Genomic DNA, 25422 nt, shown 5'->3' on the forward strand with positions numbered 1-25422 from the left:
GATTACGGCTCCAGCCGGCGGATCCGGCGGCTGCTTCCGGCCCCAGGGCTTCCCACAATCCTTCGCTCCTTCTGTCTCGCCCGGCTCCTGGCTGCTCTTCCGGTGGAGATGGCTGCGACCCTGGCTGGGAAGTTGCGAGGGGGTCTCCTGCCCCAGGCGGGTAAGGAGCGGCCCAGGTCCTCACGGCGCGTTCCGGCCGGTGCTCTTAGTTCTCCTCTCCCCTCCTCCACCACTGACCCCCTTCCGTAATCTCTTACTCCAGACAGCTCTCGATGACCCCAGACACCAGCCAGATCGCTGGCCTCCTTCCTCCAGCTAATTCCCTGTGACTCCAGATACTAGTGATAACAGCAGCGCAGCAACAACGTCAGCGACAACTGCTGTATTTCTTCCCTATGCCCGAGTACTCCTTCTTTTCTGGGTTTCTATAGTCTACCACCTGGCTCTTGCTCGCCTCCAGTTTCCAGCTCCAGCTGGAACCACTGCCCGCCCCGACCTTGGCGCTATGCCACCTTTTTACGGTCTCAGCTTAAATGTCATTTTCTCAGGCCTGCCCTGGCCACCTTCTGCAAAGCAGAAATCTGTATTTTGCACCCTGTTTATTGACCCCCTTTACCCACCATGTAATTTTGCATTTGTTTATTATGTGTCTGTCTCCTGTGTTAGACTTCAAACTCCCTAAGGGCAGAACCATGCTCATTCACCATCGCCAGCAGGTGGCGTGGTGTGGGCGTTAGTAGGCATGAAATAGATGTTTGTTTAATGAATGGTTTTGAGCACATGATACAGGCCAGGCACAGTGATGAATGATTTACATGTATTATCTCATTTAAATCTTAAAGCTTGTCATGAAGAAGTCATTACCATGGCCTCTTTACAGGTGAAGAAGTTCAAGTTTAGACCAGTCGAGTGACTGGTCAAGGTCACAGCTAGTAAGTGGCAGAAGAGAGATTAAAATCTGGTTCCATCTGATCCAGAGCCCTGTGTTCTTAGGTTTTGTGGCTGCTGGCAATAAAACCTCTCACCCCAGCAGACCTGCATGCTCCCTGTTAGAACCACCTTCTAGCTGAATTTTCCCTGAGATTCCATCTCAGTCTTGGGAAAGGCTGCAGGTGGGAGGCTCTAGCCTGGTCCTTTTGTCCAAGATGAAGGGGTCACTTGGGCTTAGGGCTTTCAAGTGGCTCCCTTGTCTTCTGAGGGCTACTCTTCACTGATGGCTGCAAACAAGAAGAGAGGCAAGGGAGGCCTGTTTGGGGGAGCTGTGAGCTCTGTATAACTTCTTTTCCCTCCTGCTTCAAATCATGGGGGAAGGCTTCAGAGCAGTGCTGAGAGCAGTGGTTTTGCGACATCAGCATGCATCTGTAACCCCTGCAGGTCTTATTAGGACACTGTTTGCTGGGCCCCCTTCCAGAGCTCCTGCTTCAGTAGGTCTAGGACAGGCCCTGAGAACTTGTATTTCTAACACGTTCCCAGATGATACTGATGCTGCTGGCTGGGTGGGAGGAGTGCACCTTGAGAACCACTGGCTTAGACCAGGGGTGGGCATGTTGTGGCAGGACTTTAGAAATGTGGCATTTCTAAATGTGGCATGTTTTAGAAATAAACTTTTATTGGAATACAGCCACATCTGCTTGTTTCGTATTGGCTATGATCGCTTTCATGATACAGTGGCATGGTTGAATAGTGGCGACAGACCGTATGGTTCTCGAACCTAAAATATTTACGCTTTGGCCATTTTAGAAAAAAAAAAATTGCTCAACCCTCACCCCCCCCCCTTTTTTTAATGTAGTCAAAATACTTTTCCTTTGTTCTCATCTTTTCCCCCATCTCTGTGCATGAAGAAGAGCTGGCGAAATGGGAGCCTCCAAGGATCAAGCAGCTGACCTAAGGTCGCCCGTTAAAGAGAAGTTTGGGGAGTTTAGGATTCCTAGCAGACAATTCCTTGTTCCCCTCTTGTGTTGGGTCTAGCTCTGTGAGCTGTGGTTGGCTTGCCCAGAGGTGAGCTTTTTCTCCATCTGAAGCCCACCGACTGAGGACTCCCAGAGGGCACCCATCACAGCGTTGCCGTTTCCCCTCCCAGGCCGGCTGCCCACCCGCCAGACTGTCCGCTGTGGCTCCAAGGCTGTTACCCGCCATCGTCGCGTGATGCACTTTGAGCGGCAGAAGCTGATGGCTCTCACTGAGTATATCCCCCCCAAGCCTGCTGTCAACCCACGATGCCTACCATGTCCTCCCAGCCCCCCGCAGGAGGTAAGGAGGAGACTGTCCTTGGTGCTGTGATGCTGGCCATAATGAAGTAGTGCTCCAGGACACAGCCCTGTGTCCATGTCATTACTTCCCCTCTTTGACCCTGTGGTCCACATGCTTTAACATGAAATGTGCACTTGGTTCTGCTTGGCGTTTGGGGCTCCGTGGATCGGACAGGCCTCCTGGATTTTCTGCATTCTTTACTTGCCTCCAAAAATGTGTGTATGAAAAGCTGTCCAAGCAGGTGGGGGTAGGGGAGAGGATAGCTCCTGTCTTTTTTTTTTAAGTTGATTTATTTATTTTGAAAGAGAGCGTGCGTGCGCACGCAAGTGGGAGAGGGACAGAGAGAGGCAGAGAGAATCCCAAGCAGGTGGAGTGCTGTCAGCACAGAGCCCGATGTGGGGCTCGAACTCACGAACCATGAGATCATGACCTGAGCCGAAATCAGGAGTCGGACACTGAACCAACTGAGCCACCCGGGCGCCCCGTGTCTCCTGTCTTGAAAGGGCTTGAAGTTTCCATGTTTTCCTAGAGAAATGATAAGAGAGTTTTTGTCCTTAAAAAAAGAACAGAAGGGCCAGTGGAGAATTTGTAACTCCACGCTTATTGTCAGGTCCACAAGCTGTCAACTTTGAGAAACACGGTCTTCAGAAAATGAAGTCTTGTCCTGTGCAAATGCCTCAGTTCTGAATTAATGCTGCCAAAGAGTGATCTTGTCTTTATAATTGGTAAAATCCCTCAACACGAGTACAGTGTCAGAGGGATAAAGTAATTTTGACCACATTATTGTCAGATGTTGACTGGGTCAGATGGGTGGCCAGCTCAAGGGGATGAGCGTTCTCAGGTTTGAAAACACTGCTGTAAAGACCGTCGTTAGTTGATGAAAATGAAAGGGTGGGGTGGGAGACGGAACTCGACTTGGGAGGCGGGGCCCCAACCCACCCGCTTGTACACAGATCTTTCCCACGTTTGGGCGTCACTGAGAGCCCCAGCACCCGTCCCTAAGGGAATAAGGGGTACAAGGAGAGAAGGGCAGCTTATGTCCCCTTGGTCATCCCTTCCTGACTTCAGGACACAGGCCTTATCCGGCTCCTCCGTCGGGAGATAGATGCAGTTTTCCGAGACAACCGAATGATAGCTGTCTGTCAGAATGTGGCTCTGAGTGCCGAGGACAAGCTTCTCGTGCGGCACCAGCTGCGGAAACACAAGATCTTGATGAAGATCTTCCCCAACCAGGTAGGCAGCAGCCCTCTGGTGTGGGTGCCCGGATTCCCCTGCCCCCTGCCAATCAGACCCCGCCGTCCCTCCCCACTCCACAAGCTACCTTCCTCCAGTCTGGCGCCTAAACTGCAGTTAGGGGCCGAGGAGACCGTCGGCTTGCACCCTCGGCACGACCTGGCCTGTGATCAGGCCACTGGTCCCCAGTGAGCCCGCTTTCCTGCCGTTCCAGGTTCTGAAGCCCTTCCTAGCAGATTCCAAGTACCAGAACCTGCTGCCCCTCTTTGTGGGGCACAACTTGCTGCTGGTCAGTGAGGAGCCCAAAGTCAAGGAGATGGTGCGCATCTTGAAGGGTGTCCCTTTCCTGCCCCTGCTAGGTGAGCACGCACCCCTGCGGGTTGAGGATGGGGGCGAAGGGGAGTGGGGGCTACAGCAGCCTGGTGCCATCTGCTGAGTACATGTGGGTAAGACTGCGGACATCCTTGGCAGGGACATCCTCTCACGGATGGGGCCTGAGTCAGTAGCGCCATTTGTTGAGGGCCGCCTGTGTCAGTCCAGAAGCTGTGCTGGCTCACTACCCTGCGTCATATCTGCACTGGGTGGAAAAAGAGGGGAGGCAGAGAGAGGGCCCTGCAGGGAGAGAGTTCAGACACCTTGAGACTAGCAGTGGAGTAGGGGTGCTGAAGTCCACACAGACAGAGAAACTCAAATAGCCCAGGTCAAGGGCACTGAGGGACAGTGAGCAATGTTTCCCAGAGCCCCCCCTCCCCGCCACCCCCCCCAAAGGTAAGAATCCTCAGAGGTGATTTTTCTATAGAGAATACTGGTTTCATAGGTCTCTGTGGACCCCCTGCCCCCATACACACATGCTCCTTGGTTCTTTTAAGAAAGGTTCGGCAACAATGACTTAGTGGGGGTTGGGCCAGGTGGATGTCTTACGTAAGGGTTTTCTAGGCAAGAGTTAGGAAAGAAGAGAGGGGATCGGTCCCAAACAGAGTGGCAGTGGGGTGGGGCTGGAGTGAGAACCGGATCGGGGGGGGGGGGGTGGGAGGTGAGGCGGGGCGGCAGAGCGCGCACTGGAACATCAGGTCGGAGCATTGTTTTCAGAGGAGGGGAGGCGTTTGTGGGGAGCCCAGCTAACCCTGTGTTCTTCCAGGTGGCTGCATTGACGACACCATCCTCAGCAGGCAGGGCTTCATCAACTACTCCAAGCTTCCCAGCCTGGCCCTGGTGCAGGGGGAGCTGGTAGGAGGACTCACCTGCCTCATGGCCCAGACCCACTTCCTGCTTCAGCACCAGCCCCTGCAGCTGACTGCCCTGTTGGATCAGTACATCAGACAGCAACGTGAAAGGGACGCCGTCGTGCCAGCCAGCGGGCAGCCTGACCCTCCTGACCCTGTTCCGGACTCATAGCCAGCCTGTTGTACCCAGCCTGCCCACAAACACACTGTACCCTTGCCGGCCGTGCCATCACCCATCAGAGATGTGGAAGAACTTGGGGTGGGGAGTGGCATGTGTTCCCCGACTTCACTGACCACGACCTCCTCAGATACAGGGCCACTCAGAGATGGGGAGGCGCTCCATTACTCCATTTCCCGGTGGAGGCTCTTAATCAGTGTCTTTGTCCCTAGTTTTTCCCAACCGGAGACCTCATAGAAGCAGTCTTTCAGCTCTCCAGGTCCAAGGCAGAGAAGCTGAGCAGATGAGGGCGTTGCTCTCTGCTTCCGTGTCCACTGTCCCTTGCTGCTCGTGTCTCCTAGCCTATCCCCTCCTGGGTCCAACGCGCTGGAATAGCTCACCTGGGTAACCGTGCTGAGAATGGCATCTCTGGAGAGCCTGTTGTGCCTGGCTCCGGGCCCACCACTTTACATGCTATTCCCCTTGTCACAGAAGAAAACTATGAGGTGGCGAAGTTCGACAGCCAGCCCCAGGTTGTGCAGCTGATAAGAGGCAGAACAGGATTTGAATCGGGTTCTGTCCGCTCTGAAGACCTTGCCCTGGATCTCTGCCCTAGACCTTCCTCATTAGGGTCCCGGTTGTGCCTCAATGTCAATTCTCCACCCTCGGGGTGTGCCATGTTACGGAAGAGCTTGGGAGCCCTGCTTTGTGATAAAATGAAATGCATTTTACTTACTCTGTTTTTGCTGTTTGCAAGCTTATTCTCCCTGTAGACGAATTCTCAGGGCCACCCTTGACTCTCACTTCCTCTCCTAGAAAATCCTTCCTCTTTCCATGTCCAGGTCTCTTCCCTCCCTGGACCAATCCCACAAATGGCATCTCTTGCATGCTTGTCCTTTTGAAAGCAGCTTCCGGCTTTGCCCAGTAGCTAACCTATCCCAGGTGGTTCTGAGCAAAAGAGCTGGGGCAAAACAGAATTCTGTATTAGGAGGGGGTCTGGAGGCTCTCAAGTGGGAGGCCTCCTCCAAATCTTGGAGAGCCAGAAGTTGCTAATGAAGGAGAGAGAATGCTTAACTAGAAGCCTGCCCTTGTCCTTGACTGGTGTGAGCAAAGTGGCTGTCAAACTTTCCTCCCAGACTTGGGGCAGTGCCACAGCTTCCTCAGTCCTGGACAGGCACCGTTCTGGCAGTGACGGTGCGCAGCAGCTTTTCTGTGGCCTGGTCCAGGACCAGCTTCCCACAGTGCCCAGCACTGTGCTGTATGCCCCAGGGATGGTTGATCGATGCGAAGTGAATTAAAAGGCCCTTGAGGCTTCTGGGTGTCAGAGCCCATCTGGCCAGTATGGCCCAGTGCTCTCCCTGACTCCAGAAGCCTGCCGGGTGCCAACAATGCCCTCCCGGGGCAGCAGGAGAGGTGCTGAGGCTCTGAATGGCATGGCAAACAGGCATCTCCTGAGAGATGTGTAAGATCCTGGAGGGTAAACCAAGGCCTGGGTGGGGCTGAGGTCAAAGAACCCTGCATTGCCTCCTTCACCTGCTGGCAATGCCTGAGGCCCCGCCATTAAAAACCCACTTCTTTCCAGAAAGCAGCTTCACTGTCCTTAAAGGTGTCCGTCCTTTTCACGTTCATTTTAATGTGGTTCAGACCTTTCTTAAGGGCTAATTTTTTATTAGAATTGAGTACTGTGCTAAACACAGTACTCCAGCAGAAGAACAGAGGTGCTCAGAAAGGGAGGCCGGGGGGACCTGAGTGGCTCCAGCTAGCCCTTTCCAACAGCCAGCTGGTTACTGCTGCAGACCCTCTCCTGATCCAGAGACCATGCCAGCTGGGGGTTCTGTGTTAGGCACGGGTACCGCCAGACCCAGTGGGTCCTGACCTGGTGGGGCATCACCTACCATGACAGAGCCTCTGTGGGGGTTGCCCACACAGGGCTGCCTGGCCCTCTCTAGCCGCGGCTGGCCTGCTGACCGTGCTCTTGGCACTGTCTATCGTGGTCCCCCGGGGGCATCCATCCCTTCCTGTCAACCTGATACATTTGCTGGCTCCAGATTTTGCAATCTATTTTCAGATGTAAAACGAGAGGCGGGGGGCGTTAATAAGGAAATGGCCTTGGGTACTAACTAGGGTCAAGGCCATGCTGGTAGGAGTAAACCCTTTACCACCACTGGCTTGAGGCCAGCAGCTCCCCAGTCCTCCGCGGTCTATCTGGAGCTGCGCCCAGTGGGGACTCTGCCCCCACTCCCAAGCTACCTCAGTGCTGGGGAGTCCGCTCAGCCCTGAGTCCTCCCGGGAGCAGGGGGGCAGAGCTGAGCGGCCGCCCGGAGCTTGGCGGGAGGAGGGGCCGGGAAGGGGGAGGTGGGGAGATCCGGCTGGAGGGGAGGCTCCGACGTCTCCTTCCTTCCTGGTTCCTGCAGCAGCTGCTGCCACTGCTAGGCTCCGTGAGGAGGGAGCGGGCGACTCGGAGACAGTGACTCAGAGGCGGAGAGGCGCGCGCGGGCCAAGGAGCACTGGCGTCCATGGACCCTGGGGTAAGGGGCCCGCGCTGGCTTTGGCTGACATTCCCCAGGCAGGCTTCTTCCCACCTGAAGCTGGCGGGTCTGCCCCTCTGGAGACGGGGGTGGGAATGGAAGTGGAAATGGGGCACCCACCGGGCTCCCCTCGACCCTGCACCCTCTACTGACAGAGCCCTCCCACCCTCCACCCGCCAGCAGTGAGGGGCCAGGATTCTAGGGGGCCAGGAAAAGGACACAGAGATACCCAAACACCAGAAGAGTTTGGGAACTTTCAATGGCCAAATGCAGGAGTTTTACCCCCCCGGGTCAGCCTCTCGCACTCTGGGCCCCTCCGTCCCCACCTCCTGGCCACCACTACCCCACCGCATCCCTGTCCCTTCCTGGCCTTCGCTACTCAGGTGCTTGCTGGCTCCACTGGAAGATCTGAGCTGTTTCCCCAGCCTCGGGCCAGCCTCGCCCCTCCAGTCCCCTCCCTGTCTCACACACACAGAACCTCATGCATTATTGATCTCCTCGAGGAGCCAGGATGGCCAGGGCTCGTGCCAAGGGCGCCTGTGGGCACTGCCGCGGGACCTGTGTGGATCTTGGCATGTTCTTGGCCGCCTCTTCTCCCGCCCACAGTGCCTCAATGGGCACTGAAGCAGGGTCCCCTGCTTTCTCCGGGTGGGTGTTACTTCTCAGGAACCCCAAGGACCGGGATGGTAGAATGGAGGCTTTGAGGGGTACCAAGGGTCTCAGGTGGGCATCCTACGGTGGAGGCACAGAGAACAGTGGGGGCTGGCTCAGGCCTCAGTTTCCCGATGCCGAAGACAGAGGATCTGGAGACTGATTATCGGGGAGTTGGGATGACAGAGAAGTCTCCAACCCACGACGGCAGGTGGAGGAGTGTCCAGGGGTCCTGGAGGAAGAGAAGCCAGATTGAGATCTTGCTTGTCCAGTCTCGGAATTCCTCTGCCCTGTTTTAGAGTCTCTTTTTTTCACTCCCATGTCTCCTCTCTGCTTCCCCCCACACCACACCCCCCGCCCTAGGGAATCTTCCAGAGAAAGCACCAAGTGTTTCCTAGAGCCTGAGAATGTGGGCCCAAGGTGGGGCTGGGCGGACTTTTGTGGTTGTCTCTTGGCGCTGGCCTGCGGACTGCGTGCTAGTCCACCTCTCCGGGAGCAGTGGCCACAGCTGGAGGGTGTAGACAGGGAAACCCGCCCAGGGTGGGGAAGGGACAGATTCAGAGAGGCATGGCAGGTGAGCAGAAGATGTTGGTGAGCCCTTATCTCAGAGGGTGCGGGAAGGGTTGGAGGCGGGGAAGGTGATAGCAGGGTCTGTGCTAATGGGGTCTCTCTCTTGCTTCAAGGGTCCCCTCAGGACAAGGTGACATCCTTCTCCTTCCACCCTGCTCTACCTTCTCAGCAGGGAGTGGCTGCTCCCATCTCCATGGACTTCCAGGAGAGGGTCCCTAACTCCTTGGCCGAGAGCATTCAGTCTGCAAAGCCCAGCAGTGCCCTGCAGGTCTGAGATGGGGAAGCAGGCAGTGGGTGGATAGAGCTTGGCCCCAAAGTGGGGGGAGAGGGGAGGGGCAGATTTGGTCACCTCACTAGCTGCTTTCCTACTTCTCTGTCCTGGACTGCAGGCCTCTGAGCTGTGGGAGGTAGAGGAGGAGCCTCGGGGCAGGCTGGGAGCAGAGGGTATCATGCCCGAGAGGCAGGAAGGCCACCTGCTCAAGAAAAGGAAGTGGCCTCTGAAGGGCTGGCACAAGGTAGGGTGGGCTGGGCAAAGGGAGGGGCCAGATGCAGAGGCGAGTGGGGGATGGGGGGGAAGGGTGTAGGCAGTACTGGGTGTGTGTGTGGAGGAGAAGAAAAGTCCATGTGTGTGGTTGCTCTCTCCCCATACCCTTTTCCGTCGGCCTCCTGGGTTCTCGTTCCTTCTGGGCAAACACAGAGATACTTTGTGCTCGAGGATGGAGTCCTTCACTATGCAACGACGCGGCAAGAGGTGAGTCAGGGCCTCTGCTGGGGGTTGTGGGCTGAGTGTGGGCCCAGAATGGCCTGCACGAACAGGGGACTTTATCATCTCTCTTTTTTTTTTTAATGTTTGTTTTATTTTTGAGGCAGAAAGTGACAGAGCATGAGCAGGGGAGGGGCAGGGAAAGAGAGGGAGACACAGAATCCGAAGGAGGCTCCAGGCTCTGAGCTGTCAGCACAGAGCCCGATGCGGGGCTCGAACTCACAAACCGCAAGATCATGACCTGTGCTGAAGTCGGACGCTTAATCGACTGAGCCACCCAGGCGCCCCAGAGAGCTTTATCATCTTTACCCTTGTTTCATTCTGGTGCTGGGGACAGGAACTAGAGGCCGACATCCTCAGGATCTCTTTCTGAGAGGGTGTTTCCCTTCTCGGCCTTCGCGTTGCTGAGATTAGTTTTCCTTGCTCTCTGACTCCCTTGTTCAGAGTATGACTTGACGTAGTGGGGTGCTCTGTGCACCAGAGGACAACTGACGAGTCCCTGCTGATGCTGTGAACCTGCTGCCTGTCCCTGGAGCCTAGGGTCACCTCAGGGAGATGATGGCTCTGGGGTCCCGGGGGCCTAAAAACAGTCCCATTTTTCCCTGCCCACCATCCACCCTAGATCACCAAGGGGAAGCTTCATGGCTCCATTGACGTCCGACTGTCTGTTATGTCCATCAACAAAAAGGCCCAGCGCATTGACCTTGACACTGAAGACAACATCTACCACCTCAAGGTGACATCCCTGGGAGCCAAGTAGTGGCTTGGGCCCCAGCCCAGCAGAGACACTAGGGCACGCAGGAGAGAGGGGCGGGTTGAGGGTCTGTCCCTGAGGTTAACAGCAAGGGAGTTCCCATTGTATACCACAGCCAATGGCAAGACGTCCTTCTTGGTTGTTACATGAACAGGCGCAGAGCTAAGGGCTCGGTCACCCCGGGGAAGCTGTGCTCTGTCTCCCTGCAAGGAGCCTTTGCACAAGCCGGGGACGACAGGGAGACACTCTCCTTGCCTGGGAAGCGGAGCCCCAACTTCTTGTCCCTGTGAAGCAATCCTTCCTTTCACGCTTCCCTCTCCCTCTCCGTCACTTCTGCAGATCAAATCCCAGGACCTGTTCCAGAGCTGGGTGGCCCAGCTTCGTGCCCACCGCCTAGCCCAGCGCCTAGACATGCCCCGAGGCTCGCTGCCCAGCACCACTCACCGGAAGGTAAGGGAGGTCCTGGCGGGGGGGGGGGGGGCAGTAACATGGGGACTCAGGGGTGGGAGCTTCAGGGAACTGCGAGATCCATGGAGGGGGTGCTGCCTTGCCTCACTCTTGACTCACCCACAGGCTCCTGGTGCCCAGCTTCCAGCAGCAGGCAGTGCTTCGGCTCTCCCTGGGGTCGGACCTCGGGAGAAGGTGTCTTCCTGGCTGAGGGACAGTGATGGGCTAGACCGCTGCTCTCATGGTGAGGGGCCCCTGGCACTGTGCCTCTGTGGGCAGGACGGGTGCCGTTGGGTCTAGGAGGTGTCGGCTGTCACGAGGAAGTGGAACCGTTACCTCCAGCCCTGCCTCCGGGAACCTGGGGCCTCCAAGCCAACAGGATCTCCTCGGGCCTGCCCTGGGGAGCACCAGCCTCACCGAGAATGGCGGGGGCTTGTGTCTCAGGCACATAGACAGGACTCGGGGCCGGGGCTCACGAACAAGAAGACACAGAAAGCCAACCGGGGAGGGGTCCCGTGGAGTAGTGTCAGAGAAGGGGTGTGCTCTAGAACCCATTCCTGGAGTAGGCAGCTGAGATGTTGGCCTGGGAGAGGGAGAGGGGGAGGTGCCACCAAGTGGGGACAGAGAGTCAGGGCCACCCCTACCCCGCACCCTGTGTGGAGGCGGCAAAGTTAAGGTATGTTATGGGGACCGAGGATGCCAGCCCTCTTGGGAAACCAGTGGCGGGAACTGGGAACTGCTTTGGCGTCCTGAGCCGAGGAGGGGGACGCAGTGTCAGGGCTTCTGTGGCCGCCCGGGTGAGATGTTAGGAGGAGGAAGGGAAGCCGAGGGACAGACTCTGGGGCGCCCAGGCAGTGTTGGGAGAGGATATCCTCATTCATTCTTCCTGCAGAGCTCTCTGAGTGTCAGGGGAAGCTCCAGGAACTACACAGACTCCTCCAGAGCCTGGAGTCCCTGCACCGGATCCCCTCGGCCCCTGTTATCCCCACGCACCAGGTGAGGGCCAGGGGAGGAGACAGGGCCCTGCCTAGGGGACTCCTGCTTGCCGCCCTCACCCTCACCACTTCCCTAGGACAGGCCCCCAGGCCCCCTCGTGTGCTGCAGTTTCCTGGAGAGCTGCACATCTGCCTAGCTGACCCACCTCCCGTGTCCAGACGGCCTCAGGGTTGTCTCTCTGCCCCTTTGGAGTGACCCCTGCCTGCTGTACCCACGCCTCTACTAGGGTGTCATCTTCTTCCTCTGGGACGTCAGATGTCTCTGTGCCCTCCTCCGTGGCCATCTTCCCCTCTCCCGGCTTTCATGGTTGCTGCCCTTTGCCCCACCCTGAGTGAAACTCACCCCTCACCTCCCGCCTTCGACTTGCCAGGCCTCAGTGACAACTGAGAGACCCAAGAAGGGTAAACGGACCAGCCGCATGTGGTGCACACAGAGTTTCGCCAAGGACGACACCATCGGACGGGTGAGGTGGGGTGTGGACCCCAAGTCACCGGGGTGGGATGTCCTGGAGGAGGCTGTCACCTTCGACCCCTCTCCCTCACCCCCAGGTTGGTCGTCTCCACGGCTCTGTTCCCAACCTGTCTCGCTACCTGGAGTCCCGGGACCCCTCAGGCCCCCGTGGGCTGCCACCTCCAGACTATGCCCACCTGCAGCGTACTTTCTGGGCCCTGGCCCAGAAGGGTGAGTGCATGCTGGAGGGCGGTGGGGGGCAGGCGGGGAGAGGGAGAGGGAGACGGAGAGGGAGAGGAGTCTGATGCCTGCCCTTGCCCCGCAGTGCACAATTCCCTCAGCAGTGTCCTGGCTGCCCTCACCGCTGAATGGGACCGACTGCGGGACCTGCACCAGGGTTCAGAGCTGTCGCGGATGGCGGTGAGGCTCAAGGACAGGGGAGCGTGTGGGAGGAGAGGGCTTGAAGCTGAGGACCGCAGGCCTGGGGAGGAGAGCGGAGCTGGGTCTGGGGAGAGTGGTTGGCGGAGGCAATCTGCGCAGAGGGCAGTATCGCGGGGCGGGGAGGGCTTTGTCCTCCTGGCTCCCTGTCCCCTCACTGTCTCCTCGCAGGTCTCTGAGGCCTCAGCTGGCCCGAGGCGCCTCCACTCGCTCTCCGTCTCCTCGGACACCACTGCAGACTCCTTCAGCTCCCTCAACCCTGAGGAGGTAGGAGCCGGGCTGGGTTGTGGGAACCATTTCTCCTGCACCTTCTTTCTTAGCAGAAGTGAAGGCATGGTTGGTCTTCAGACCCAAAACAGGGCCCAGAAATCCTAGCTCCAACCCAATTCATGTACCATTGGCAGCAGCCTCACCTTGGTCATTCCTGCCCTGCCAGTGTGCAGATTGCTTATACTTTTTTTTTTTTTTTTTTTTAAGTAGTGGAGCCCAACTCAGGGCTTGAACTCAGGGCTCTGAGATCAAGACTTGAGCTGAGATCAAGAGTTGGAGGCGTAACCGACTGAGTTACCCAGGCACCCCAGAGTGCTTTTACTATTTTTTTTTAAGAGTTATTTATTTTTTAATTTGAGAGAGAGAGAGAGCGCACAAGTGGGGGACAGGGGGAGAGAGAGAGAGAGAGAGAGAGAGAGAGAGAGAGAGAAAATCTTAAGCAGGCTCCACACTCAGCACAGAGCCCGATGTAGGGCTCAATCCCATGACCCTGGGATAATGACCTGAGCCGAAATCAAGAGTCAGACACTCAAGTGACTGAGCCACCCAGGTGCCCCATGCTTTTGCTTAATTCAGTCCTATGCGGCCATGATCCTTACCCTCAAGTTCATGGTGGAGGAAACTAAGACTCAGAGAATCTGACCAATGGGCCCAGGATCCCCTAGTTGAGGATTGGCTGGGCTGGGACTTCCGTGTTCTGAGCACAGACTTTGGGGCCGGGCTCTGTGGGTTTGAATTTGGCCCCAGTGCTTGGCGGCTTTGTGACCCTGAGCCTCAGTGTCCTGGTCTGCAAAGTAGGGGGTCATAACAGTACCTACCGCTTAGGGTAAGTGTCAGGATTGACTGCATTAATGCACACGGAAGGCTTGGAACCCATCTCAGAGTGAGTGCCTAGGCCATGTGAGTGGCTCTTATGGAACCCACGTTCCCGTGTCCCAGGCCCCAGTTCAGCCGCCCCATCTTCGTATCCCACCACACTCTCTCCCTTCTGCGTCTTCTGCTTGGTGGGCTCCACACTCAGGCAGTAAAAGTCCCCAGCATGCTTCCCTCTCAAGGGAACTGTCAGGGCCGGGGAGCCCTGCCTGACACCTGTCCTTCCCACAGCAAGAAGCCCTGTACATGAAGGGGCGGGGGCTGACCCCCCAGCTGTCCCAGAGCAGTGTCCTGTCCCTTGCTGATTCCCACACAGAGTTCTTTGATGCCTGTGAGGTTCTCCTCTCTGCCAGCTCTTCTGAGAATGAGGTGAGGTGGGGGACAACCCTGGGAAAATTGGGATGGGGTCCAGAGAGACTAGAATTTGTAGATTCCCAAATCCTTTCTAACGCCTCAGCTGCTCTCTCGGGTGACACGTCCAGACCTGTTGGGTTTGTGTGGCCCTGCTCAGAAATCTGCTGGGGACCCTTCCTCTAGTTTGATGTGCTTTATCCCCGTGGGGTCTTCCCGAGACTGCTGCCGCAGCCCCACCCCAGCCCTCTTCCTGTGAGCGGGTCAGCCCCAGCACTTCCCTTGGCCCTGAACCCTGGATCTCAGCAATGCCCTGCTACCTTTCCTTGGTGTTCGCCAAGTCCCTGTGCTCCCTCCCTGCAGGGAGAGGGCCAGGCATCCCCTCCCAAAGTGGTAAGGCACACTCCATGATGTCAGTCTTAGGGCTCCGATCCTCCCCTCCCCCAAATACGTGTCTTCCCCCTTCCCATCAAAGGACTAGCTGGGCAGAGTCTTGCCAGGCCCTGGGCACTGCCCAGCTGCCCGGGGAGGCCCAGTCTGCCCAGCCTGTCATCTGTCCTGGCCCAGGGCTCAGAGGAGGAGGAGTCGTGCACCAGTGAAATCACCACCAGCCTGTCTGAGGAGGTGCTGGACCTCAGGGGAGCTGAGCGCTACCAGAAAGGTACTAGCTGGGTGTGTAGGCATGGAGGGGTTTGGAGGGAGGTACAAATCGTGTTTGTCCACAGCCCAGACCCCTTGGGAGGCAGTCTCTTGTGGTGACTGGTGGGCTAACAGCTTAGGGTGACCCCAGGAGATAAGGAAGGCTAAGCTGTGAGCTACAGAATGTTCCAGGAGCGGATCCCGAGGTGGGTCGGGCTCAGGCCTGGGGGCTGGCCATCAGTGCGGTCTTCTGAGAAGACTGGCATGGGGCCTGGGCCTGATACAGAGGCAGATGGTCCCATCTTGCCACTCTTTAGCAGTGTGGCTTTGGACATGTCATTTTACTTCTTGGAGCCTGTTCCCTCATCTGTAAAATGGGCTGAATAATCGGTATCCCAACATTGGTTTCTGTGTTTATGGAGGGGAACTGAAGGCCAGGGTGGGGGCTCAGGAGGGGCTTCTGGGGTTCAGGGTTTCCAGCAGCGGGAGGTGCCCTCTCTGAGTGGTTCTCGGCCCTGCTACCCACCTAAATCCCCCCGGGGGCTCGACTGCAGAGTCCAGAGGGGTGCTTGGGAATGAGTGTATCTAGGAGCACCTCAGGACTGGGGGCGGTGCTGGGGTTGGCCTGTGTGCCCCCCCCAAGTCTGGATACCCTGCGGGAGGAAGAGTGACGTGGCCGGGTGGGGCCCAGGGGCGTGTGTTCCAGGGAGACCTGCGGGGCCACCCCGTCGCCGCTGCCTGCCAGCGGCCAGCGGGCCAGGGGCTGACGTGAGCTTGTGGAACATACTTCGGAACAACATCGGCAAGGACCTGTCCAAGGTGTCCATGCCTGTGCAGCTCAACGAGCCGCTCAACACTCTGCAGCGGCTCTGCGAGGAGCTGGAGTACAGCAGCCTCCTGGACCAGGCCAGCCGCGTGGCGGACCCCTGCGAGCGCATGGTACCCCCGGCACTCCTGGCGGGGCTCTTCCCCGCCACTGAAGCTCTACCTCCGCGGGTCCTTGCTTGTAGTGGGGCGGCACCCCCCCTTCTCTGCAACCCCCCGGGGGCATGTCCCCCGCATCCCCCAACAGCATCTCCCCGCCCCCGCAGTGACATCTCCCTGCCCCCCCCCCCAGCGGCATCTCCCCCCCCCACCAACAGCATTCTCCCCCACCCCCAGCGGCATCTCCCCCCACCCTCCCGCGGCATCTCCCCTACCCAGCGTCATCTCCTTGCCCCCAGCGGCATCTCCTGGCCTCCCGCCCCAGCGGCATCCCCCCCCCCGCCCGAGTGGCATCCCCCCCAACCCCAGCTGCATCTCCCCGCCCCCGGTGGCATCTCCACTGCCCCCAGCGGCATCTCTCCGCCCCAGCAGCATCTCCTCCCCACCCCCCCACCCCAACCCAGCGGCATCTCCCACCCCCCCCCCCCGTGGCATCTCTTCCGCCCCCAGCGGCATCTCCCCCCCCCCGTAGTGGCATCCCCCCCACCCCAGCGGCATCTCCCCGCCCCCAGTGGCCTCTCCACACCCCCCCCAGCGGCATCTCTCCCCGCCCCCCCAACCCCACCCCAGCGGCATCTCCCACCCCCCCAGTGGCATCTCTCCCGCCCCCAGCGGCATCTCCCCTCCCCTGTAGCGGCATCTCCCCCCGCCAGCGACATCTCTTCCCCCCCCCCCCCAGTGGCATCTCCACCCACCCCCAGCGGCATCTGTCTGCCCCAGCGGCATCTCCCCATCACCCCACCCCAGTGGCCTCTCCCCGCCCCCCTCCCCCAGCGGCATCTCCTCGCCCTTCCACCCGCAGGTGTACATCGCAGCCTTTGCGGTCTCTGCCTACTCGTCCACGTACCACCGAGCAGGCTGTAAGCCCTTCAACCCTGTCCTGGGGGAGACCTACGAGTGTGAGCGGCCTGACCGAGGCTTCCGCTTCATCAGTGAGCAGGTGTGGGCCCCGGAAGAAGAGGGGCCCTCACGGGTGGCTGGGGCTTCAGAGGGGCCAGGGCGCGGGAGAGAGAGCTCAGGGCGTCAGGCTCCAGGCCGAGCCCTGTGCCACATGGCGGTGGTGCAGAGGGCTCTCTGCTCCAGGGAGCTCCCTGCCGAGCGTGGGGGGTGGACTTGAAATGGGGAGTTACTGGACCATGTTCTAGAGCTGGGACCCTGGAGGCTCTGAGGCTGCCCTTCAGCCAGGAAGGCATGCTGTAGGGGCTGATCTCCACCTAGGTCTTGAGGGAGGATTGACGTGCACCAAGAATCCAGGGGGTGGGGAGAATGGGAGGCTCCAGACAGGGTATGAGAGACGCAGCTGGGTGGCAAGACAGCCCCAAGCCCTGAGGAGCCCTGCAGGCCAAATGGTTGCCTTCAATGGGGAGTCATCGAGGGTTTTAGGCAGTAGAGTGACAATGCTCCAAATTGCACTTTATAAAGATTGCTCAGACCGTGGTGTGCAGATGGGTCAGAGAAGGCCATTAAGAGGCCATTTCAGTCATCCCTGTTAAGAGCTGACAAAGACCTGCACTTAGGCTGTGGCATCTGGATTGCGAGGACATTGGATTCAGGAACTGTGTCATGTTGCCCTTGACAGGACACAGTTGTCAACAGAATGCTGTTACATGTAAGAGATAGGGGAGGTGGTCGATGATAGGGAAAAGCTGGAGATGGCCTTGAATTTCTGGTTCGGGGGCTCCAGCAGGTGTATGGAAGTGCCAGTTAGCAAGATGGGAAGTGTGTGAGGAAGGTAACTGCATTGGTGAGACTCCTTGTCTACGTGGGCTTGACTTCCACGGGGAGATGTCCGGGAGGCCCTGGGCCGTGTGGGTACGGAGCTCCTCTGGGAACAGGTGGGGGCTGACAGACCCGGGAGTCACCAGCTTAGAGGACGGATGATGTCATGGGCTGCTCACGGGAGAGGGTCTGAGGAGGGTGGGCTGGGAAGGCGGAGGAGCTCCAAGGCCAAGTGCGGGTGGATGGTCCACAGGACTTTGACGGGGTTGGTTGGTTTACTGAGTGAGGGAGGTTTCTGAGAAGGGCTGTGGGCCGAGGCCGGGTTACAGCGGGTGGCTAGGAAAAAGAAGTATCGTAGGGAAAAATGAGACTTTAAAAAAATTAAAATTAGGAGCTCCTGGGTGGCTCGGTTGGTTAAGCACAAAACTTCAGCTCAGGTCATGATCTCATGGCCTGTGAGTTCAAGCCCTGCATTGGGCTCTGTGTAAACATCTCAGAGCCTGGACCCTGCTTCAGATTATCTCTCTCTCTCTCTCTCTCTCTCTCTCTCTCTCTCTCTCAGGAAGAAATAAAAAACATTAAAAAAAATTAAAATGAAATGGGGCACCTGGCTGGCTCAGTCAGTGGAATGCACCACTCTTGAGCTCGGGGTCATGAGTTCGAGCCCTGCGTTGGGCGTAGAGCTTCCTTAAAAAAAAAAAAAAATTAAAATAGAGAAAAAATGCAGCTTATTTTCAAAACAGTGGACCGGGAGAGAAAGAGGAGAGAGAGAGAGGGTTTCAGCCAGAGGTGGGGATAGAGCTGAGGCAGGTGTTTTGTTTGTTTAGATTTTAAGTGTTTTTGAAAACATAGTGAAAAGTTCGTCCAGTACAGCAGTGTGTACAATAGGAAATGAGCCCCAGCTCCTTCTGAGGAGATTGCTGCTGCCAGTGTTTGTGTATACGTGAGCGAAAGTGTGTGCATCCAGAAAAGAAAGGTTTACTCTTTTTTTAAAATGGAAGAAACAGGAAATATTTCTTTAGTTTTTTGTTTTGTTTTGTTTTTTTAGAGAGGGAGGGCGCAAGTGAGTGAGAGGCAGAGAGGGAGAGAGAGAAGCAGCGTTCAAGGTCACCAGATGCCAGGCTCAAGCTCACAAACCGTGAGATCACGTCCTGAGCCAGAGTCCAATGCTTAGCTGATTGAGCCACCCACGCGCCCTGATATTTCCTTAAAAAAAAACATAAAAAAGTTTATTTATTTATTTTGAGAGAGAGCAAGGACAAGCAGGGGAGAGGCAGAGAGAGAGAATTCCAAGAAGGCGCCCTGTGTCAGCACAGAGCCCAACTCAGGGCTCGATGTCATGAACTGTGAGATCATGACCTGAGCCTAAATCAAGAGTCAGACACTCAGCTTGGCTGAGCCACCCAGGCACCCCAGGAGATACTTCTATTTGGAGAGAAAGAGAAAAGTAGAGGGAAAGGCTGCAGGACAGTGGGGTGGAAGAGGGCGGAGCCTGCAGGAAGGGGTGTGAGGCAGCTGCACCAGGAGGAAGGTCCAGGCCTGGCAGTGGATTCAGGCGGCTGGGGTCAGGGTGGGAGCCATAAATTGGTGGGAGGAGTTGCCACCTCTAGTCTCCCTCTGAGGGTGGGCGTGTCAATGTGGTTTGAAGGCGATGGGTTGGGTGAGGGTCCTCAGAGAAGGATTGGGCCCAGGTGTAGACAGAGTGTAGCATTAGAAATTTCCAGGTGTGTGCTCCGTGTGTTCCTTGGCTCCGTGGGGGTGAATGAAGAGCAGGGAACCAGGGGAGGCACAGAGGAGGCCGATGCCAGGTGTTGTGATAAGTGGTGGCAGAAGGTTGTGGAGGGTGCTGTGAGAAGGTGGAGGTGACAGCAATGTCAGGCGGGGGGACGGTGGTGGAGCAGGGCGGACAGGGCACAACAGAGCAGAGTGGCTGAAAGCCTTGGGAAGAGTCATGGACCACAGGGAATGAGAGAGGCAAGGCTGCAGGCTTTGGGATACCCAAGTTCAAGTTCCAGATATGGAGCCGTTCCAAGGAGGGCAAGGCCAGGGTTTTTTTTGGAGGCTGTGACGATGGTGAAGGAGAAAGCAGTGAGGGAAGAGGGCCCCCAGGAGGGTTGGCTTTCAGGCAGGGCACAGGAGGAAGCCTCATCTGTCACTACTAGAGGACTTGGTAGCCTTGAACAGGGGTCCTGGGGCTCCAGAAGGGAGTGAGTGAGAAGGAAGCATGTGACGCCTCATGGGAACAGAGAGGGCAACAGAATCTGGGTGGTGGCTGAGGATGACAGAGACAAGAGACCTGGAACCAACTGGTCTTCTGGTTTGGAGAGGAACTGGGATTGGGGATAAGGGACTTTGGGGAGCCCTGGGGTGAGGAGCAGACCCCATAATCCTCAGGGGCAGCGTCAAGAGACCTTCTTTGTTCACCAAGGTCTCCCACCACCCCCCCATCTCGGCATGCCATGCGGAGTCTGAGAACTTCATCTTCTGGCAAGGTGAGGAATGGGGGGAGGGTGAGGGGTGGGGAGGCAGACATGAGGGTGAAGGGCAGATGGGGGAGGGGCTGGAACACTCTCTGGTCTCTTTTCTGCCCTCCCTCTCCCTCTCCCTCTCCCTCTCCTGACCCAACTCCAGACATGAAGTGGAAGAACAAGTTTTGGGGCAAATCCCTGGAGATTGTGCCTGTGGGGACCGTCAATGTCAGCCTGCCCAGGTGGGTGTCCCTAAGGCCCCAGCCTATGGGGCTGCTAAGGTCAGCAGCCAGGCCCAGCCTACGGGCCGTCTTCCAGGCTGGGGTGGTAAGGTGATAGGGGCAGGATCGAAAGGTCTGGCCTGAAGCTGGTTGCGGTGGGGTAGTGTCTATACATTTCACACCTATTTTTACAGCCGTTGTGCATACAGAAACAGGAAAAATCCTAGAACGGTAGAGCTGGAAGGGCTCACTGAGGTCATCTGATGCAGTGGCTTTCACACTCTCTTGATCGTGACTCACAGTAAGAAATCATTTGAGACTTCAAGCCAACGTGCAGACGCACCCACCCTCATACACAGACCCACAGAGACCTAAGTTGACCTCAGGACTGATCACAAACCACATTGGAAACACTGTCCTCTAGCTCACGTCATTTTCCAAGTGGGGACAGCAGCCAGAGAAGAAGGGGGCTTACCCGGCATGGTCCAGGAGTTAGCAAGAGGCCAGTCCAGGGCCGGGAAGATCCTGGGCTTCAGAGTTAGAAGTTCCGTCTGGCAGCTTTGATAATTATGCACGCAACAAAGAGGATTAATGCTTCAGAGCGTCCCGTCTGCTCTTCCGTGAAATAAGAGTAATGAGTAGAACCCAGAGGAAGGGTAGATTAAACAGGGTAACGTGTGAATGGGCCTACCCTGGTCCCTGGCACTCACGGGCAGGGACTCTGTGTATTTATCCCCATGACGTAGGCACTCAGGAGCTTTGTCAATGAATGGAGACCTGTTGACTCAATATTTTTTGTGAGGACTGTTGTGCTTTGTAAATGTGTCATCCTTTTTGTTTTGTTCATACATATATATATATTTTTTAATTTTTTTTAACTTTTATTTATCCTTGAGACAGAGAGAGACAGAGCATGAACGGGGGAGGGGCAGAGAGAGAGGGAGACACAGAATCGGAAGCAGGCTCCAAGCTCCGAGCCATCAGCCCAGAGCCCGACATGGGGCTCGAAATCACGGAATGCGAGATCGTGACCTGAGCCGAAGTTGGACGCTCAACCGACTGAGCCACCCAGGCGCCCCTATATATTTTTTTTAATATTTATTTTTGAGAGAGAGCGCATGCCTGTGCACAAGCAGAGGAGGGGCAGAGAGAGAGAGGGAGAGAGAGAATCCCAAGCAGGCTCTGTGCTGTCAGTGCAGAGCCCAACTCGGGGCTTGAAGAGGAGTTCGACCTCATGAGCTGTGAGATCGTGACCTGAGCTGAAATCGAGAGTCAGACGTTTAACCGACTGAGCCACCCAAGCGCCCTATAAATATGTCATCCTTCACGCAGAGGCAGAACCAGGACCGCAGTGTTCCTTCCACAGACCCACATGACGGGCATCCTGGCTCAGGGTGGCACTTGTTCCCAGGGCCAGCCAGCTGCCCTCCCCTGCTCTGTCTCTCTCAGATTTGGGGACCACTTTGAGTGGAATAAGGTGACGTCCTGCATTCACAACATTCTGAGTGGTCAGCGCTGGATCGAGCACTATGGGGAGGTGCTCATCCGGAACACACAGGACAGCTCCTGTCACTGCAAGATCACCTTCTGCAAGGTGGGCATCCCCACCCTGACCCTGCCTGTCTGCCGCCAGCAGCTCACCCTGGGGGAGGGGAGGGGACACCTCCCTAAGTCCCCTGCCTCCACCCCCACCCCAGGCCAAGTACTGGAGCTCCAACGTCCACGAGGTGCAGGGGGCCGTGTTCAGCCGGAGCGGCCGTGTCCTCCACCGACTCTCCGGGAAGTGGCACGAGGGGCTATACCGGGGATCCCTGCCCGGCGGTCAGTGCATCTGGAAACCCAGTATGTGGCCTGGTCAGGGAGGGCCGGGCAGGGGTGAGGGTGCCTATGGCACAGTCCACCTGCCCCAGCCCCTTGCCTTCCCCCCCAGACTCCATGCCCCCAGACCACGAGCGAAACTTCGGCTTCACTCAGTTTGCCTTGGAGCTGAATGAGCTGACGGCAGAGCTGAAACGGTCACTGCCTTCCACGGACACACGGCTCCGGCCAGACCAGAGGTCAGTGTCAGGTGGGCCCCACCCTGGAGCCTCTGGGCTCCTCCCTCTTCCACATGAGCTTCCGCATCCAGCTCGGCCTGTTCTTCCCTCTTGGCGTTGCCCCAGGGAGATGGGTCCCATCTGGGGGCAGAGCTGGGCAGGGGACAGAGGTCTTGGGTTTGGTGGGGGTGGGGGTGGGGGCAGTTCCCCTGACTGCCATGTGGATGCTTAGGTACTTGGAGGAGGGGAACATACAGGCCGCTGAAGCCCAGAAGAGAAGGATCGAGCAGCTTCAGCGGGACAGGCGCAGAGTGATGGAGGAGAACAACATCGTCCACCAGGCTCGCTTCTTCAGGTACCTCTGCCCTCTCCCTAGGCCTCTGCCATCCAGGCTCCTTGCCACCTCCCATACAGCCCCTCCTCACTCTGAGTGGGGCCGGCTATGGGAGGCAGCGTCCGGGGACCCTGGCCTTAGTTCGGGATGTTCACCCCTCTCCTTCCCCCAGGCGGCAGACAGACAGCAGTGGGAAAGAGTGGTGGGTGACCAACAACACGTACTGGAGGCTGCGGGCCGAGCCGGGATACGGGAACCTGGATGGGGCCGTGCTCTGGTAGCCCTGGCCCTCGGGGGGCAGGAGGCTCAGGTTCCTCCCTCCTGCCTCTACCTCCCACGGACACACGGGTGAGGCCAGGCTTCCCCAGTCACCGCCCTGGAGACCAAGGGGGCAGCCCTGGCTTTGTCCCCTCTGCCGGCCAGAGGGGCTGCATCCCGGCCCACCGCCCACCCCCTGTTTGGGGTGGGAAGCAGGATTCGTGCTTCCCCAGTCTTGTTTTCCCAGACAACCAGCATGTAAGACCCTTCTTGTTCTGTCATTCCCCTTCTGTCCCCTTTGGGGTACTTGGGGGAGACTCCAGGCTCTCCAGGATCTGTTCCCCATTTAGTGCCTTCCTAGGACACAGGGGACCCCTTGATGCTCCCCAGACTTCCTATGCCCAGGGCTCTGGCCCCGGCTGTGTGATTGGAGTGAACGAAGGAGAAGAGATGGCCTTTTCTCCCACCCCCTGTCCATCCCATCCCTCTCCAGCATCTTCTCCCCCGTGCCCTGGCTCAGTGGGGCTCCCTTTGCTCGGTCCTTGGCAATCTCTCCCATCCTCCTGGATCCCCGTCTCCCAAACTGCAAAATGCCTGCAGCTTCTGGCTCCTTCGGCCCTGGTCCTCAAGCAGAAGGAAACTTCAGTCACAGCTCGGCAGGTCCCCGCTGTGTGGACAAGACCTGTCCAAGAGGCGGGGAGCGAACTGAGCCGGCAGGGTGCCTGGCCTCAGACCCCCTGGGAGTGAGTGAGCACGCGTGAGAGTGTGAGTTTGTGTAGGAGTGTGTGCATGTGTGCGTGTGCCCGTGTACTGCTTGCAGGCAAGCAGGGTTCCCAATGTAGCCCGATGGCCCCTGCTGGGGGTCCGCCACTGTTGCTCATTTTCGCACAGTCTGCCTCTGATTAAGGTGAATCGCAGTGACATTCCAAGCTCCAATAAAGACAACCCCGAACTTGGGCCTGAGACCATTCATTTAAAAACACGTGTGGTCAAGCTCAGTGAAGCCTCACAGCTCCCCACTCCCCTGGGCTGAAAATCCCCTGTCCTCTCTCCCTTAATCCCCACATCCTGTCCATTCTCTCTCGGAGGCCTCAGCTCTGGTCCCCTTCTCTGGATTGCTCCTGGCTTAGGCTGGGCCCTGAGCGACCCTTGCCTGGACTGTCACCTCACCGCCCCTCTCCCCTGCCCAGGCACCTCCGTTCTGATGCTGGCTTTCAGGGTGATATTTTTAAAAAGAGATGGGGTTTCCTCATGCCTGTTTCAAATATATCCGTTGCTCCTGGGGACCTAGAGGAAAAACCCACACTCTTCAACCAGGCTGGAAACTGTGGTCCGTGTCCCCCCTCTGGCGTAGAGTGCTGACCCCCACACCCAGCATCAGTGGTCAGGTCTCCTCCCACCCCAGGTCAGTGAGTGTCCACGGAGAGATGGGAGCAGAGGTGGGGGCGGGAGAGTTGGAAGGGGCCAGGGAACAAGGCCAGCTACACGTCTCCTCCTCCCCTACCCAGCCAAGGCTAAGTTTACATCCGAGCTCTGTTACCAAAGCTGTGTGGTCTTGGTCAAGTGCCTTCTCTTTCTGTTTGGAGACTTTGTTCCTTCATTTGATTTCTCTTTCGTTTTTTTAAAGGGTGATTTATTAAAAAAATTTTTTTTAATGTTTATTTATTTTTGACAGAGAGAGAGAGACAGAGCATGAGCGGGGGAGGGGGAGAGAGAGAGGGAGATGCAGAATCCGAAGCAGGCTCCAGGCTCCCAGCTGTCAGCACAGAGCCCAACACGGGGCTCGAACCCACAGACCACGAGATCATGACCTGAGCCAAAGTTGGACGCTCAACCGACTGAGCCACCCAGGCGCCCCTCCTCCATTTGATTTCTTATATGTCCAAGGAGAATATATGGGAAGGGGCCCAGGCTCCTGATCTCATTAGCTGCCTCAGCCCCTCACCCTGTCTTGTGGCAACAACAGGCCCCCAAGCCCTGCTCTGGTTTGATGGCTGTGCCAAGAGCACGTCACACTTTCTCCAGGGTGTGTGTGTGTGTGTGTGTCAAGAACAGAGGGGACTCCGGCGCCACGGCCGCCCCTCCAATCCTAGTCCTTTTCCTCTCCCCAGCCCCCTCCGCATTTGCACAGTTTATTTCCAGAGGGCGTGAAGTTAAAATGAATACACTCATCCTGACACTACGTACCAGAAAGAACCTCAACCCACTCCAAAAAAAGCCAAAGCTTGCCCACTTTCAGGGATTGTTTTTTAATACAAGGTGCACTGCCCTCCTCCCCAACCCTTTCCACTCAGAGCAACGCAGCACCTGACTGACCGGCTTGTGTTCCACTTCCACATATTTGTAAGAACTAGAGTTTCAGATGGACCAAATTCTGAAGTTATTTTTCAAATGGAGATAGGAGACTAGCCACTTCTCTGCCCACGGGAACCGGGCCCGCTGTGGCCTGACCAGCATCCTCCCCAAGCCCGGGGTACCAACTCACTGCAGGGGCGGGGGCGGGGAATGGTCAGATTGGTGAGGCTTCTCCAGCTGGAGGACTGCCGTTTTCTTAGAAACCCTCCCCATCTGGCCACGGTTTGGTGGGTCATCACGGACAGGGCTCTCAGGGCAGACTGAGGGGAGTCTGGAGCTCCGGCCCTGGGCTGTGCTCTGTGGACTGTATGTGCGGGGCCCAAAGCAGCTGTGAGCACAGAAGATGGCAGCCACCTTTCAGCTACCGAGAAGACGCGTGTGGGGGGGTCCTCAAGTCCAGTCTGAGGAAGCAATGGTGAGCCCCATTCTCAAGCCTATCCCAGTCTAGTCTGGT

At 57.3% G+C, this 25422-nt stretch overlaps 2 protein-coding genes across 4 annotated transcripts; both read left to right on the forward strand.

Moving 5' to 3' along the window:
• Window positions 1–6: 6 nt before the first annotated feature.
• On the forward strand, window positions 7–5594 carry MRPL10 (mitochondrial ribosomal protein L10). 2 transcript variants are annotated; one of them, XM_015078596.3, is made up of 6 exons: window positions 75–160; window positions 1842–1998; window positions 2081–2250; window positions 3319–3483; window positions 3698–3842; window positions 4622–5594. In XM_015078596.3, exons 3-6 carry the CDS (start codon window positions 2146–2148, stop codon window positions 4876–4878), a joined length of 672 nt encoding a protein of 223 aa, XP_014934082.1. In that variant the 5' UTR covers window positions 75–160; window positions 1842–1998; window positions 2081–2145; the 3' UTR covers window positions 4879–5594. The 2 variants fall into 2 exon arrangements, with proteins under 2 accessions (XP_014934081.2, XP_014934082.1); XM_015078595.3 differs by lacking the exon at window positions 1842–1998 and having other exon boundaries at window positions 7–160.
• A 1623-nt stretch (window positions 5595–7217) lies between these two features.
• OSBPL7 (oxysterol binding protein like 7) lies at window positions 7218–23569 on the forward strand. 2 transcript variants are annotated; one of them, XM_027033949.2, is made up of 23 exons: window positions 7222–7391; window positions 8726–8880; window positions 9002–9127; window positions 9310–9363; window positions 9998–10111; window positions 10469–10579; window positions 10703–10820; window positions 11469–11572; window positions 11943–12035; window positions 12121–12253; window positions 12348–12442; window positions 12632–12727; window positions 13835–13972; window positions 14522–14615; window positions 15285–15532; window positions 16380–16517; window positions 19725–19788; window positions 19928–20006; window positions 21435–21579; window positions 21683–21827; window positions 21916–22042; window positions 22254–22376; window positions 22528–23569. In XM_027033949.2, exons 2-23 carry the CDS (start codon window positions 8806–8808, stop codon window positions 22634–22636), a joined length of 2529 nt encoding a protein of 842 aa, XP_026889750.1. In that variant the 5' UTR covers window positions 7222–7391; window positions 8726–8805; the 3' UTR covers window positions 22637–23569. The 2 variants fall into 2 exon arrangements, 1 of the variants encoding a protein (XP_026889750.1); XR_008294092.1 differs by lacking the exon at window positions 22528–23569 and having other exon boundaries at window positions 7218–7391; window positions 21658–21827.
• The last annotated feature ends 1853 nt before the right edge of the window (window positions 23570–25422 follow it).

Source organism: Acinonyx jubatus, chromosome E1, assembly GCF_027475565.1.
Source record: "Acinonyx jubatus isolate Ajub_Pintada_27869175 chromosome E1, VMU_Ajub_asm_v1.0, whole genome shotgun sequence".
Taxonomy (NCBI): Eukaryota; Metazoa; Chordata; class Mammalia; order Carnivora; family Felidae; genus Acinonyx; species Acinonyx jubatus.